The sequence below is a fragment of the Dryobates pubescens genome, chromosome 15, assembly GCF_014839835.1.
Source record: "Dryobates pubescens isolate bDryPub1 chromosome 15, bDryPub1.pri, whole genome shotgun sequence".
NCBI classification, from domain to species: domain Eukaryota; kingdom Metazoa; phylum Chordata; class Aves; order Piciformes; family Picidae; genus Dryobates; species Dryobates pubescens.
Window position 1 is genome coordinate 13,705,177 of NC_071626.1, and position 15,473 is coordinate 13,720,649.

The 15,473-nt window shown below is 44.5% G+C and overlaps 2 protein-coding genes across 2 annotated transcripts in view; both read right to left on the reverse strand.

Annotated features, from left to right (window-relative positions):
• Window positions 1-15,473, reverse strand: part of TBXAS1 (thromboxane A synthase 1) — a 246,909-nt gene that overhangs the window by 153,642 nt on the left and 77,794 nt on the right. The gene's annotated exons all lie outside the window — the stretch shown is intronic.
• Window positions 9,630-11,141, reverse strand: LOC128897846 (ADP-ribosylhydrolase ARH3-like). The gene has a single exon (XM_054167850.1). The coding sequence runs from the start codon at window positions 11,139-11,141 to the stop codon at window positions 10,008-10,010; it is 1,134 nt and encodes a 377-aa protein (XP_054023825.1). The 3' UTR covers window positions 9,630-10,007.

Sequence of the window (15,473 nt, forward strand, 5' to 3'; positions counted from 1 at the left end):
CTAAGGTCTTTAGAAAGGACTCCATTGGCTCAGATATCCCTTTCCTTCTTTCAATAGATTCTACCACTTCAAGATGGATTCTTCATCAATATCCTCCTTGTTGTGTATTCACCTTGCTATCTCTTTAAAGCAAGGAAAAAATCTGCAGCAATGTATTCTCTCCTTGATGAAAATGGATGTAGGCACTAAGCCAAAGTTTTCAGAAAGAGGCAGCAGTACCATGCATTTTGATTTTTGGGGTGCCTAGCATGAGGCATATACAATTGGTTAATATTAGTTGCTCAGTACCTGCAGATCTCATGGATGCAGATGTGGACTTCAGAGACTTTATGTTTAAACTCAATCTTAAAGTGACCCAGATTGCATGGAAGAGGCTTTGCAACATTTCAGCTTGCTGCAGCTGGAAAACACATCATGTACATTATTAATTTAGCTATAGCCCTTAAGCATCACTAGATAAAATGGTTTGAACAGGGGCACAGAGCTGGGAACAAGCAAATGCATGCTCCTGACAATAACTCAAAATTTGCACCCCAGAAAAGTGACTCCAGAATGCAGTGAGTGTAGTGCTTGAATTCTGTACCATACTGGAAGCCCCTAAGCTACTGATCTATGAGGAGGTGGCTATGGTGTGCCCATAAAAATACACTGTGAGTGGGAAACATTACCCATGCAAAAACAGCCAAGGGAAAAAGGCTTCTTCTGCTGCCCCTTTCTGAAAAGCACCACATATTACCTCACACCAGTCACTTACCAAGATAGCCTGGATTCAAACCCGTGACTCAGAAGCCAAAGCCTTATCCCATCACTAGTTCCATATATGCCCCGCTCTCATCACCCTATGGTCTGTTTCACTGTGATATTAATAATCAGAGCATCATTGTTTGAGTGCACACCTCATATCAAGAGACATAAAATCTATATAGTAATGGTACATAATGACAACAAATGACATTTATGAATCGGACTTCAGGTTGCTCAAGGAAATAATTCAGAGGGTTCCTTGGGAGAAAGCCCTTAAAAATAAAGGGGTCCAGGAGGGCTGGACCTGCTTCAAGAAAGAGCTGATGAAGGCTCAGGAGCAGGCTGTGCCAATGTGCCGGAAGAGGAGCCGCCGGGGCAGACGGCCAGCCTGGCTGTGTAATGAACTTTTAATTGAACTAAGGGAAAAAAAGAGGGTGTATAATCTGTGGAAGAAAGGTAAGGCAACCCATGGAATGTTTAAAGAGGTTGCTAGGGCATGTAGGAGGAAAATTAGGGAGGCAAAAGCATATTTGGAACTTAAACTGGCCTCTGATGTGAAGGACAACAAAAAGTCCTTCTATAAATATATTAATAGCAAGAGGAAGGGCAGGGACAACCTCCACTCCTTGGTTGACATGGAAGGAAATGTTGTAACACAGGATGAGGAAAAGGCAGAGGTACTTAACACCTTCTTTACCTCAGTTTTTACTAGCTGGAAAGAACGTCTACCAGACAGCTGGCCTGCAGAACTGGCAGAGGGAGCCAGGGAGCTGCATGGTTTCCCTGTGTTCCATGAGCAAGTGATAGGAGCTCTCCTCAGCAGCTTGGACCCCCACAAGTCCATGGGACCAGATGGGATCCATCCTAGGGTGCTGAGAGAGCTGGCAGATGAGCTGGCCAAGCCACTCTCCATTATTTTTCATCAGTCCTGGCTCACTGGAGAGATCCCACATGACTGGAAGCTGGCCAACGTGGTACCCATCCACAAGAAGGGCCGGTTGGATGAGCCAGGGAATTACAGGCCTGTCAGCCTGACCTCAGTGCCAGGAAAGATTATGGAGCAGGTCATCCTGAGTGCAATCACACAACACTTAGAGGATGGCCAAGGGATCAGGCCCAGCCAGCATGGGTTTAGGAAGGGCAGGTCCTGCCTGACCAACCTGATCTCCTTCTATGATCAGGTGACCCGCCTGGTGGATGTGGGGAGGCCTGTGGATGTAGTCTACCTGGACCTCAGCAAGGCCTTTGACACCGTTCCCCATAGCAAACTCCTGGCCAAGCTGTCAGCCCATGGCTTGGATGGGAGCACACTGAGATGGGTTAGGAACTGGCTGGAGGGCCGAGCCCAGAGAGTGGTAGTGAATGGTGCCACATCCAGCTGGCAGCCAGTCACCAGTGGTGTGCCCCAGGGATCAGTACTGGGCCCCTTGCTCTTTAACATCTTTATTGATGATCTGGACGAGGGCATCGAGTCCATCATCAGTAAATTTGCTGACGACACCAAGCTGGGCGCAGGAGTTGATCTGCTGGAGGGTAGAGAGGCTCTGCAGAGGGACCTCGACAGGCTGGGCAGATGGGCAGAGTCCAACGGCATGAGATTTAACACATCCAAGTGCCGGGTTCTGCACATTGGCCACAGCAACCCCATGCAGAGCTACAGGCTGGGGTCAGAGTGGCTGGAGAGCAGTCAGGCTGAGAGGGACCTGGGGGTGCTGGTCGACGGTAGACTGAACATGAGCCTGCAGTGTGCCCAGGCAGCTAAGAGGGCCAATGGCATCCTGGCCTGCATCAGGAACAGTGTGGCCAGCAGGAACAGGGAGGTCATTCTGCCCCTGTACACTGCACTGGTTAGGCCGCACCTCGAGTACTGTGTCCAGTTCTGGGCCCCTCAGTTTAGGAAGGATGTTGACTTGCTGGAACGAGTCCAGAGAAGAGCAACAAAGTTGGTGAGGGGTTTGGAACATAAGCCCTACGAGGAGAGGCTGAGGGAGCTGGGGTTGCTTAGCCTGGAGAAGAGGAGACTCAGGGGTGACCTTATTACTCTCTACAACTACCTGAAGGGAGGTTGTAGACAGACGGATGTTGGTCTCTTCTCCCAGGCAAGCAGTACCAGAACAAGAGGACACAGTCTCAGGCTGCGCCAGGGGAGATACAGGCTGGATGTTAGAAAAAAGTTCTATACAGAAAGAGTGATTGCACATTGGAATGGGCTGCCTGGGGAGGTGGTGGAGTCACCATCACTGGAGGTTTTTAGGAGAAGACTTGACGGGGTACTTGGTGCTGTGGGTTAGTTGCTTGGGCGGAGTTGGATTGGTTGATGGGTTGGACGCGATGATCTTGAAGGTCTCTTCCAACCTGGTTTATTCTATGTATTCTATGTATATTTTTAGGATTCTAATGGCTTCACCCAGTTTTATCCTTAGACCACCTTGAAAGAAAAAAACCAACAACCAAACCTGCTAATAATCTAGTACCCAAACTAATTTCTTTTGTGCCTTTTTTAATACAACATTAAGCTAACATTTCATTAAAGCAACCTTGTATCAGACTGCAAACCACTTTGAAGGGATGACCCCAGACTGTACATCATCTCCAGTAATAATCTAGTGAAAACACTAGGATGCCAGCAGACAAGAGGAGGAAAACAGCGTGAAGTTCTAACCAGTCTGGTTCCGAGTCATGTACATAGTTTGTTTCCTTTGATGGTTACCCTTAATGGCTGTCCTCTGTGTGTAATTTGGTTTAATTTATGTGCATGCCATTTCAGATTTTAAAAAACACATATAGGCCTTACAAATTTATTAAAAGCAGCCTTCCTACCCTTAATAGTTATTTAGAGAGGTTAGTGTTATGTAATTAAGTTAATCCTCATCTGTAAAGGCTTATTAACTGAACACTAATTGAATCTGCATATGAAAATTTGGACAATGTGTTCTCATTACATAATGAAAAAAAAATGACCTAAACTAAATACCAAACAAATTGTATTTTTTTTTCCTTGTACCTTAGTTTAATAAAAACTAAGAAAGCAGGTTTATTTATGTGTGCTGCATTAGTCCTTACTGCCTGGAACAAGCAGCTGTTGTATCACTGTTTGGAGAAACTGCTCAAGTCCTTCCCTGAAAGATGGTTGTATTCCCTCTTGTATGAGCTGTCTCTTTCTCTCTGCCCTTACCCCATGCCTTTCACCATCCTCTTTTCCTTCTGGCATCCGTCACCTGCCCTGGTCAGAGAGGGCACAGGCTTTCAGGATTGAGTCATACCACTCAAAGGATCAGATGGCATTGAGGCATCTCCTCAATGGATCATATCACCCAAAGGATCGGATGGCACAATGCAATTCAGTTCATGCCAATTTAGTACCTCATAACCTGCATGCAGCCAGCTTGAAGCCACCTGGGCAGTTTTGGCAGGGGACTGCCCTTTCACACTCAAAGATTGCTTGCCAATGAAGTCCTAAGGAGAACACGACCTCATGTCATGCTCCTCTGCCTGGGTGTGCCTGCATTACAAAACAAAACATGTTTTGGACCCTTTTCAGTATTTTCTTGAGATATTTGCAGTTTAAAGCAGTCAGGTTTCCAAGAGGGAATTAAGAAAAGCACATCATCCTTTTTGGTATTTGCTGTCTCTCCCCATTAACCAGGTTAATGCCTGATTCTAATAGGCTGGTAACTGAAGAGTCAGCAGGAGGGAGGGGAAGCCAAGCAAGTAAATACACAATTGAAAGCCTGACCTCAATAGCATGCAAAATTTCCCAGTGTATGGAACACACACAGTCCAGATTTTCTTATAAACCCCACAACATGTTTTTAACATCTGAGTCATAAGAACCAGCACTGTGGAAGTGGCATGGCTGGGCAGAGCAGCTACAGCAGGTTCACAGTCCCTCCAGCACCAATGATGGCTCACCGGTTGCAAACTGACATCCTGCTCCACAGCAAATACCTGAAGGAAAGAGGGTTTGAGGAATACAAAATGGGATAGATTGTGTGTTATCTTTCTTTAGGAATATAATACTTGCTAGGTGAGAGAACAGTGGAAGATGAACACATATTTCGGTCTGGTGGCAGGTAAACAGTCATCTTGCCCAAAAGGATAAAGATCAGGATAAAAATTGAGAGACAGTAAACAGCAAGCTGTAGGGAAATTAGTACAGACCAAGCTGAAAGAAAAAGTACAGGCATGAAAGGAGGAAAACCATAGATTTCTCAAGGGACAACCTTGTTCAGTGTTTTGAGGTCTGGCTATGGCAAAAAAAAGCAGGCAGACAGGTGCACTATATTCACAGCTCTGGGTCAAAAGACAGACAATTTCCTCAGCAGGCAGAGAGATTGAGATTGTCATATTAGAAGAACTGGATGATCTAAAGAACCTAAATAATTGCACCAGAGGAGAGTCTTTAGTTGAGAGCAAAGCTTTATGGCCTTTGGAAGAATTATATTAGCTCCAAGAATTTCTGCAGAAGATTATTATTTAACAATAACAGAGAAGGGGAAAAGCTGTATGGATACAACCACAGGACAATGATGAACAAGTATGATGAATCTACAACTGTAGAATATCCAGGATACAGTTTCTCTGGAAAGCTTCATGCAAATCTGGTAAGCCATCTCAAAAGGAATGAATTAAAACCCGAATGAGTAAAGAAAAGGGTTACAAGGATCCTCAGGGAATGGAAGGCCTGTTTTACAAGTCATAATTAGGAGAGTTCATTTTAGCAAACCAAAGGTTCATTTTAGCAGACCAAATGGAGGCGATATGCATGCTGTCTATTAATGTACTGGGAGCAATCACCAGGGAGAGAAAAATATCTGTTTAATATAAAGGTCCACATTACTAAAAGATCAAATGACTATAAACTGGCCATGGACAAATGTTGCTAGAAATTAGATGAAAGTTATTGACTATCAAAGCAGGAAGATTTTAGAACAGCCTCTCACTCAGAATAGTGGAGACAAGAACTGCCAGGAGAGTTTTTAGGCACAGGAGACAAGATGTGGACACCTTGACAAAATAGAATGCAGGATGAATAACCCAGCCCATTTACATCAGCTACTCAGGGTGATACACTGCCACTTCCAGAATAAGAGAGACTCTTGTCATGGAAAACATTTACTGCACTTTCATATAGTCACACTGCATTCACACCTCTAGTTGAATCACCTCAACTTTCCAAAGCATTGCTATGTAAATATGGTCTCATACTTTAATTTGGCACACTGCAATGAGATTCTCACTTTCTTTGTCTTAGTCTTTTCAAACTCATTTCACATTACAAAATTCATTCCCACAACACCTCTGGGAATGTAAGTGCTCATCTGTCACAGGTGGGGACTTGGAAATGCACAAGATTAAGCAATTTGCCAAATGCCATGCAAGAAGTCTGTGGTAGAGCCAGGGACAAGTTACTGGTTTCTCAGTCCTCCTTAGCATCTTACAAACCCATTCCTCCTCTTCCACAGAAACACAGACAGTATGTGAGATAGGAATATCAACACGTTTTATCTACTTCTGAACTTCCAGACATATTACATGTCTAAGGCTTTGGAGAAAGGCAAGAGGAAAACAATCTTACATACATGGTTAATTCTAAAATGTTTTAAATAGAGGGAGGTTTCTTCCTCACTCAACTGTTAGCTAAAGATTCAATTACTCTTATCATAATATGCATAGCTACAAATGTAATTAGTCATAAAATTATCCAGACCCTCAAATTATTCCAGCTGCTGTATTCAGCTCCCTGATTCTTGCAATGATGAATTCTCCTGACTGATTACACTGGTTAAAATAATATTTCTTTTTATATGTTTAGACGTTGCCTGCCATTAGCTTAGACCTTGTTTATATCTGCTGTAGACCTTTAACTGCAACTTTACGATTTTTATTAGGACTATTGTCGAGATAACACTTAAACCTGCTAGGCCCTTATTTTGCTTAATAGTATGTGTCACAGAAGACACCTATTCAGGCTCCTAGGAACCTTTATCAAAACCAGAAAACATGTCATTATGAAGACATGTGCAAAGAGAAATACAATTTGTGCAATGTATGCTCCTGAAAGGCTCCATATGAGGTCTTACAGACTCACTGCAATTTGTGATCCTGCAATAAACATATTTATAGTAAGTCAAGAAACTAGGAAAAAGAGAAGGCAGTGATGGATTCTTTAATTAATTTCTTTTTTCACTAGAGTATGTAATTTCCACTAAAGGTCTAAGTTGTCATGAGCCTGCAGTGTGCCCAGGTGGCCAAGAGGGCCAATGGCATCCTGGCACTGGTTAGGCCACACCTTGAGTACTGTGTCCAGTTCTGGGCCCCTCAGTTTAGGAAAGATGTTGAGTTGCTGGAACGTGTACAGAGAAGGGCAGCAAAGTTGGTGAGGGGCTTGGAACACAAGCCCTATGACGAGAGGCTGAGGGAGCTGGGGTTGCTTAGCCTGGAGAAGAGGAGGCTCAGGGGAGACCTTATTGCTCTCTACAACTACCTGAAGGGAGGTTGTAGACAGGCAGGGGCTGGTCTCTTCTCCCAGGCATCCAGTACCAGAACAAGAGGACACGGTCTCAAGCTGTGCCGGGGAGGTTTAGGCTGGAGGTTAGGAAGAAATTCTACACAGAGAGTGATTGCCCATTGGAATGGGCTGCCTGGGGTGGTGGTGGAGTCACCATCATTGGAGGTGTTCAGGAGGAGACTTTAGGGTGCTTGGTTGCATGGTTTAGTTGATTAGGTGGTGTTGGATGATAGGTTGGACTTGACGATCTTCAAGGTCTCTTCCAACCTGTTTTATCCTATTCTATTCCACTCCATTCCATTCTACTCTATTCTTCTTTCCAAACAGGGTGTAACTCTCTCCTGCACAATCTCTTGTATATAATTCCACTGGATTGCTAACCGTCTTTGTTGCCTTTCTTAATATTACTACATCCTCAAATTACAGGAGGAAAACAGAATTACAGTGTGCTCTATAGGAGGGAATTCATCGTGCAAGTGAAGACCATTGCACTGTGTATTTTCACTGTGTGCTCAACGTCTCTTGGATGGATTTGTGTAGGCATGCAGCACATCTTACTAATGGTGAATGAATTTTATTCGTTTCCTTTGTTGGCCTCCCTTAAAGAAAGCAAAGTAGTAATTGCGTAACGTAAAGAAATGGAAACAACTTCTTGTAGGACAGACAGACATGCTAGCTAAATCTAAGGAAAACAAACACTTTGGGAGTACTCTGGCAATACAGTTCTCTGGGGGGGGATTAGGGGGGAAAAGGCATTTGCAGAAAAGAAAGACGACTTTTTTCCCTAAAAAAGGTTGACAGAGACTAATTTTTTCTCCAAGAAGTTCTTCCACTTCTGAATAGTATCTCTCTCCTTCTTAGATCCACCAACAGCAGATACCTTCACATTATGAAACGTCATTTTTAAGGGTAAAAGACATTAACTAATCATATTGTCAATAATCTCTTTTAGGTGCCAGGGAATGCAAGCATACTTCAAAAAAGTACTGGAAAAATGATGTCCACGTGGAAATCATGCATTTTCATCTACAGAATTATGATGAGAGTGTTTAAGCTTTCTTTTCTCATGCAAACTCTGGGCTATCTCATATTGCTTTAAGTCACTAGTGCCTAAGTGGCTACTATTTACATAGACGGGTTTCAGGAAAACCTTAGCTTCAGGAAGCAACATAACTCAGTCGTGGCAGTTCTGTGATTCAGTGGGTGACAATATCTTGGCCTCCTCAGAAACATTTCATTTGTGTAGTGCTAGGAGTTTCTATGATTGTTTATGAATTGACAATGAAATCAAGGCCACTTAATGATCTGTGACCAAGTTTCAAACTATGAAGCATACACCTGAAGCAACTAAAGATTATCACAAACTTCATCTGTGTTCAGCTCCAAAATTTTTATCATGATGACACTAAGACACAAAATAGTGCCCAGACCAAAGCACTCGGCTGCACACAGAGCACTCCATCAAGAGAAGAAACCAGGAAAGAGCACTACATGTGGCAGACATTAGTCATGTCACTTAATGCATTACTAAAAGATACTAGGACTATTTCTGTATTTTAACATAGCTAGACAAGCCCAGCTTCCTCTTGTCTAATTTCCACCTTGTATGGATGCAGGCTTTCAAGCATGAAAGGAGAAAAATGTCCCCATAGATTGTACTGGCCTCTGATGCAGAACAGAGCATGCTGCTATCTGTAGCATGGACAGGCCAGGCATAGGCATGACAGGTCCCTCTTTACTATCATCTATCACATGCCACCTCTGTAAAAGCCACGATGTTAAGGGCAGACAAGTCACGCACAAGCCTTGAGGTGAGTCCATTCATTCAGCAGGGCATGAGGGGGCACATGGACTGCTGAGCTACAAGCATCTTCACCCCAGCCATGTGAACAAACACTCAGTGTGCTCCATCCTGCTCCCAGACTGACAGCCTACCAGGTAGGGCAGACCTGCCCTAAACCACTGTGGACAGAAATGTGTTGTAAAATCCTGTGTAGAAGAGAATAGTTTTATTCCTTTGGGAAGAGCACAAACTGGAGCCCCAGCATCCACATCATACCAGACAGTTAACTTGAACACAGAATCATAGAATCATAGAATCAATAAGGCTGGAAAAGACCTCAGAGATCATCAAGTCCAACCTATCACCCAACACCTCATGATTAGCTAAACCATGGCTTCAAGTGTCAAGTCCAATCCTTTTTTGAACAGCAATCTCGTTGGGTAGGACAGCATGAAAAAGGCAGAGTTAGGCACAGAGGAAAGCAAGAGAAGCTGCAGCAAGGTGAAAGCTATGTAAGGGAGCACAGAATGTAGTCAGGGGGGTTGCTAGGTGGATCACAGAGCAAAGGACACCAAAGGAACAGGGCCCAGTTCCAGCCTCTTCCAGCAGTAACCATGAGCCAGCTGGGATTGTCACCATGGACATTTCCCCAGTGCCACTGACAATGCCCAGGAGTCCCTTTCTCCAATCTCCAGCACTTTTTGTTCTGCCTCTACAGAAGTGACTCTCCCAGAAGGTTCACCCTCAGCATCTTCACTCCACATCCCATGCCACCGTGCAGGACACCCTCCAGGCTCTCCAGGGATGTGCCTCCATGATCACTTCCCACCCATAATCCTCAGCTGAAGGTCTGCTGGGCTTTGCTAAGCCCAGCAGAGCCACTGCAAGACGGGCCACTAACAACTCAAAGGCCACAGCATGAGGAGTAGAGGAAAACAGTAGGAAGTTGCAGAGGCTCCTGCTTCACCCTCAGAGCCCAGGCTGCCCATGGGCTGAGAGCTTCTGGCAGTACAGCTCATGCAGGCTCTGTGCTATCTTCTGTGTCTCTTGAAAGGCTTCACAGCTCTGCTCCCAGGTTGGGGGGATCTGCTCCTCCCCATAATAAGCCCCAGCGATGGCTCCTGCCATGGTAGCAATGGTGTCTGTGTCTCCACCCAGAGAGATGCAGTAGGTGATGGTCCTCTGCAGGTTGCTGTAGTGATCAGGAATATCAGGGTCAGGCTCCATGCAGCGCAAGAAGGAGTAAATGGCAGTGGGGACCGAGCGCAGGGCAGCAATGCCGTTGCCTAATTCAGACAATACATCTGCTCTGGGAACACTGCTGAGCTCCAAGAATTCCTTTATCTTCTTTAGACGCCTTGAAAATGGTAAATCCTCAAATCCCAGCGCTCGAGCATCAGTAAGAGACTTATCATCTGCCTCCACATCTTCCATGTGGTTAATGAGCTGCTCCAGGAAGGTCTCCTTGCTGAGCTCTCCCTGCAGAGCCAGGTGCACAGCCAGGGCCTGCAGGATGGCCCCGTTGTAGCCCAGGGAGTTGGCGTGGGTTAACTCTGCACTCAGCTTCGCAAACTTCTTCACATCCTGGATGTCAGGGTACACAAGTGAGATGCCTGCCACCCTCATGGCAGCCCCATTGCCATAGGAGCCCTTCCCATTGAACTGGGCTCTCGCTGGTTCAAACACATCGCTGCACTTGGGGCTCAGGAGCTTCTTGAAGACGTTGACAACAGACATCCCATAGCCCCTGTTGGGCTCCTTCTTGTACTCCTCAGCAAACCTCTTGGCCATATCAACTTCATCAAACTCCTTCTTGGCTAGCAGGGACTGCACCACCGACCTGCTCATGGCTGTGTCGTCCGTGTATGAAAGTGTTTCTCTGCGGGCGCTGCCGGCCGGTTCCCCCTCCTCAGGTGCCGATTCCAGGCCTTGGAGGAAGCGCAGCAGATCGGGGAGTTTCACCAAGTTCCTGTCTTCAAAGACGGCACCCAGGCAGTCGCCCAACAACGCTCCGGCCAAACAACCCCGGAACCGGGCGAGCGCAGGCCGAGATCTCGCCGCTGCTCGCCCAGTACCAGAGGGCGACCCCGCGGCCGCCGCCATTTTGCTCCGCGCCGCTCTCCAACTTGCCACCTTAAAATAATAATTCCAACAATTGGAATTGTTTTCATAAGGTAAGTCCTTGTTTTCATAAGGTAATTTACTCTTCATGATCTGTCCTGAAGACAAACACTGTTTAAGACCCAAGCCACCCAATGTGGTAGCTAACAGGATCCAAGCATGGAAAACAGACACACTAGAAAGACCTATCAGGCCTCCCTGGAATAAGGGATTAGGAAGAAACAGAGAGAAACATGCAGTGCCAGCTTCTGTGTAGGCTGGAGAGAAGATTGCAGAGAACAGTAGGAGCTGAGATAGCACAAGGAAACCAAACAGGAAGCTGCAGTGGAATGAGAATTTGAGACACTTTTAGGGATCAGCAAGGCCACTGGCCAAGTCCTAGAGTGGGCACAGGGGTTGCCAAGAAGAAGTACAGAGACAGATTCAACTGTGACAATTTTATAGACAGAAGAACTTGTTTATCAAAGCAGGGAATGAACTGGCTTATATCAGCCACTCATTTCTGTTTCTGGATCATCACACGGGTGGATTCTGCAGGCACATCAGAAAAGGTACCTTGTCAATCCATCTGGGCTTTTTGTTTTGTTTGTTTTAAATTAATGACTATTTAGTCTCCCTTTCACAACTGCATCCATCTGCACCAAGAAAAAAGGAGAGGGGGGCTTGTCACCCTCAGTACAACGGCTGTACAGAACTAGATACTTTGGCACAAGGCACAAAGTTGAGAGCAACCACTGCTCCTCCCTCTCCCTGTGAATTAGCTACATTCCTAGGAAACTGAGCCACTGTCAGAAAGTAAGTACTGCCTGGGACAGAAAACAAATCTTTCAACACACCCTCCCCATAAAGCAACAACCTAGAGGGACTGTAGAGGAACACAGCAGCAGGGGACAACAGCATAAACAAGCTCCTTATGAAGACATCATCTCAAATGGAAAACTGTCAGCACTTGCACTGTGCTGCATTTCTCATGTATACAGTACCAAAGTGCCACTACCTACAGAGTTGAGGGTTTGCACATTCTTGGCTCCAAGATGGTCACATATAGCAAACAATGGTAATAAAGCAGGTGCTTTCTCCTGGGGGCAGTTCTCCACAAAAAGGCACCCCTGACTCATAAACAGTAAGAAATTAAATTTATGGGCTCTTTGAAGAACAAAATCTGTCCAGAAATAAGAATAAAAGCAATATGATGCACTGTTAAGAAGTTTAACATATTTGACATCAGTCTTTGTCCCACAGGAAAAGGGCTGTTGGAGTGACCACTGGAAAATGTGGCATCCACTCATTCATGCCAGGAAGTAAAGGAGCATCCCACCATTGCACTGGGGATAGTATAAGTCAACCTATAAAAGCCATGGAGAATCTCCTGCCGGTGGAAGGTCTGGCAGCAGCCTGCTCTATTTGGCTGATCTCTAAACCCAGCCCTTGCACACCAGGAAATACTGGTGAATGGACTCAGCATTTACTGCCAGGTCCCCAAAGGCTTCCACAGAGATAGGACAGTTTAGGGGCTGCTTAAACTTCAGGAATTAAATGGAGAGGTTTCAACCACTCTTAAAACTTGGGCTCTCTATCATAGATTGGAGGCAACAACTCCTTTAAATTCAAGAATTAAGAATTAAAAATAGAAGCAAGACCCAGATAAAGAACGTATAAATCTATTCCTCTGACTCCCCTGGTAAAATTTGAAGCTAAAAGTGTTATCTACACACCTCCCTACTTATATGTAAGAATATATATATTTATTCATAACAGCCTGAGGTTATTTATAGGACAATGCAGGATGCACAAGAGAATCAGGTCCTTCAAAATACAGGCAAATATCTCAGCTCCTGTGGAACAGTTCATTTCTAGAGAATGATAGATGAAATTCAATTAAAGAAACAGCTTTGAAGCTCTGTCTTTGGAGCAGAGCTCCCCTCTCCTGCAAATCCTTACCACAGTAGCTGGACATTTAGCTTTGTCACATGCCAAAACCTTTGTGCCTCATAGAGAAAGTTGCAGGAGAAGGAATGTTAACAGCCTTTTTTTACCGTAGCCAGTTGTCAGAGGAGGTGGGAGAAAGCAAGCCACAAAGAAAACAATTGCCAGTTTGTGGTCTTGACCATTTAAAAATGGATCCCAAAATAGTCTGCTAAATTGTTTCACCCAGAGCAAAATTACCCATGAATACATATACATGCACACAAAAACAGCATCTCTTGACGCAGTGCTGATGGTGACTGCAGTCAAGGAAGAAGCGTATCGTGAAAAGACCACAATGCAGTAATTATTCTGAAAGGTTTGCACAAAGCACAATCATTAAGCTAACGTTATCCCATTATTGTTTGTTGCTATGGAGATAATATAATCAATATATTTTCTGGATTGATTTTTTTTAATACTGCTAGCACAGTGCACAACACAGCGAGATTTAGCTCAATGCATTAACTGATTTTAGTTTACGATTGGCAAAGTCTTGAGGCAATAGATTGCAATCCATCTCACGCCTATTATTCTATCAAGACACTTAATGTCAAAATCTCTGCTGCAAAGGCAAGTTTTCCTTGTTGAAAATGAGAGAAAGGATAACAAATTTCTCTGAAGAGAGACAATCTTTTAAGCATTAATTTAACACTTACTCCTATTTTCCTAAGCCAAACAAAAACTACCAGACTGACTACAGAAGCAAGTTGTGCCTGAACTCTTGACTTCAGATAATTATTTATTCCAACAGGCATTATTCTCTAGGTACTATAAACTTCTCCTGCAGCAAGACAAGGCTTTGGGAAGCTGGCAGCAATTGTGGTGCTGTGACAGAGCCCATTGGATGCAAATACAGTCCACAGCCTTGCCACCACCTCCTTTTGCACAAGCTTGGAGGAGTCAATCACAATCTGCTCCTGTGCTCAGGGAAGACATTGGGCACTCAGCCATCGGTCTCAACAGGTGGTAAAATAAAACTGGTTTAGCCACAGCCCTTAGTTTCCTTGCTCATAAAACTGCAGGAACACTTCCTTTCTTCCAGGTCTGCCTCTGCAGGTGACAAGCTTTTAGCAAATCAAGTGAGTGCTCCTGTGTTAGGGCAGTGGTAAGGTCTGCACAAAACTAAGTCTCAGATCTTGCAAGACATTGATATAATATATTAAGAGGCTTCAATTCTGGCACTGTTATTTCAGCCTGCTAACTCTCCTAAGAAAAGATGGGCTCAAGATTGTGCAAGGTCTCAAAGCTTTTTGACATACAACTGCCTTCACTGTCCATAGAAGGATTTTAAGAGGTTTCCCCCTCACATATGTCCTTACTGTGGTCAAATGCCTCTGCCTCAGTCCCAGAGGTTACCCTATTTTGTCATCATGGTTTATGCTCAGGCCAAAACTTACCAGTACAGCACGCTAGACTTTGCATAACTCAATAAAAGGAGTTGTAGCAATGTCTGAAAGTTACACTTGTTAACTCCTATGGGAATCATATGGTTATGCTTTTAGGTGCTACAATGTAGGTTTAGTTGCCTTAGGTTAGACACCAGTAAGCATTTTGGCCAAGGAGTGTAAACTGCTTGCATAAAACGTGAAATTATTAATCATAGTAATCACAGTAATTTCACTTTCTCCCTTCCCTAAAGGCACCAGATTGGGTGGTCTTGTCTTTTCACATCAAGTAGGCTGGGGTCCAGTAGTGTTACTTTTGGACTGTCTGGAGGGGATCCATCAGGAATGATCATTCACAGATTAAGTATGTTGCCTATGCAACACATCTGGCCCCCTGAGCCTGGAGGATAAGCAATAGAGTTAGGAATGCACACTCGCAACCCATCCCCTGTAAGATTGTTGGCTGCCACTAACCTAAGGAGAGCTAGGGCTGGTTATAAACCACCTCTGCCTTCTTTGCTCTGCATGGTATGGAGTCATTCTCTTCCATCACATTTATCAATGATGCCACTTTATCAAAATGGCTCTGAACTGCTATATGGGCACATGCCACGGCATATAAGATAAGCAAATACGTAGGGCTACTTGTCTTCTCGCCCTATTTACTTTTATGTTATTTCATAAAGGACTTTTTCTGCTGGATGGGACTCAGACAGGCAGCTATGGTACTCATTCAAACAGGCTACTGTCACACGTGCAGCCTTAAAGGACACCATCTGCTAGTGGAGTATTGCTTAATACACATTATTGTTTCAGACATGAACAAAATCCTCATTGCTTCAAACCACTGCCTGCATGCTGTCCCCCACAGTGCCTTATCATGCAACAGCCCAGAAATTCTGTGAAAATAAAAACTCATTTAGCTGCGGTCAGTCAGGGGATATCAATTTTGGTAACAAGA

Bases quoted from the DNA above. Each gene is read 5' to 3' on its own strand.
- LOC128897846 (XM_054167850.1), bottom strand. From the start codon at position 11,141: ATGGCGGCGGCCGCGGGGTCGCCCTCTGGTACTGGGCGAGCAGCGGCG.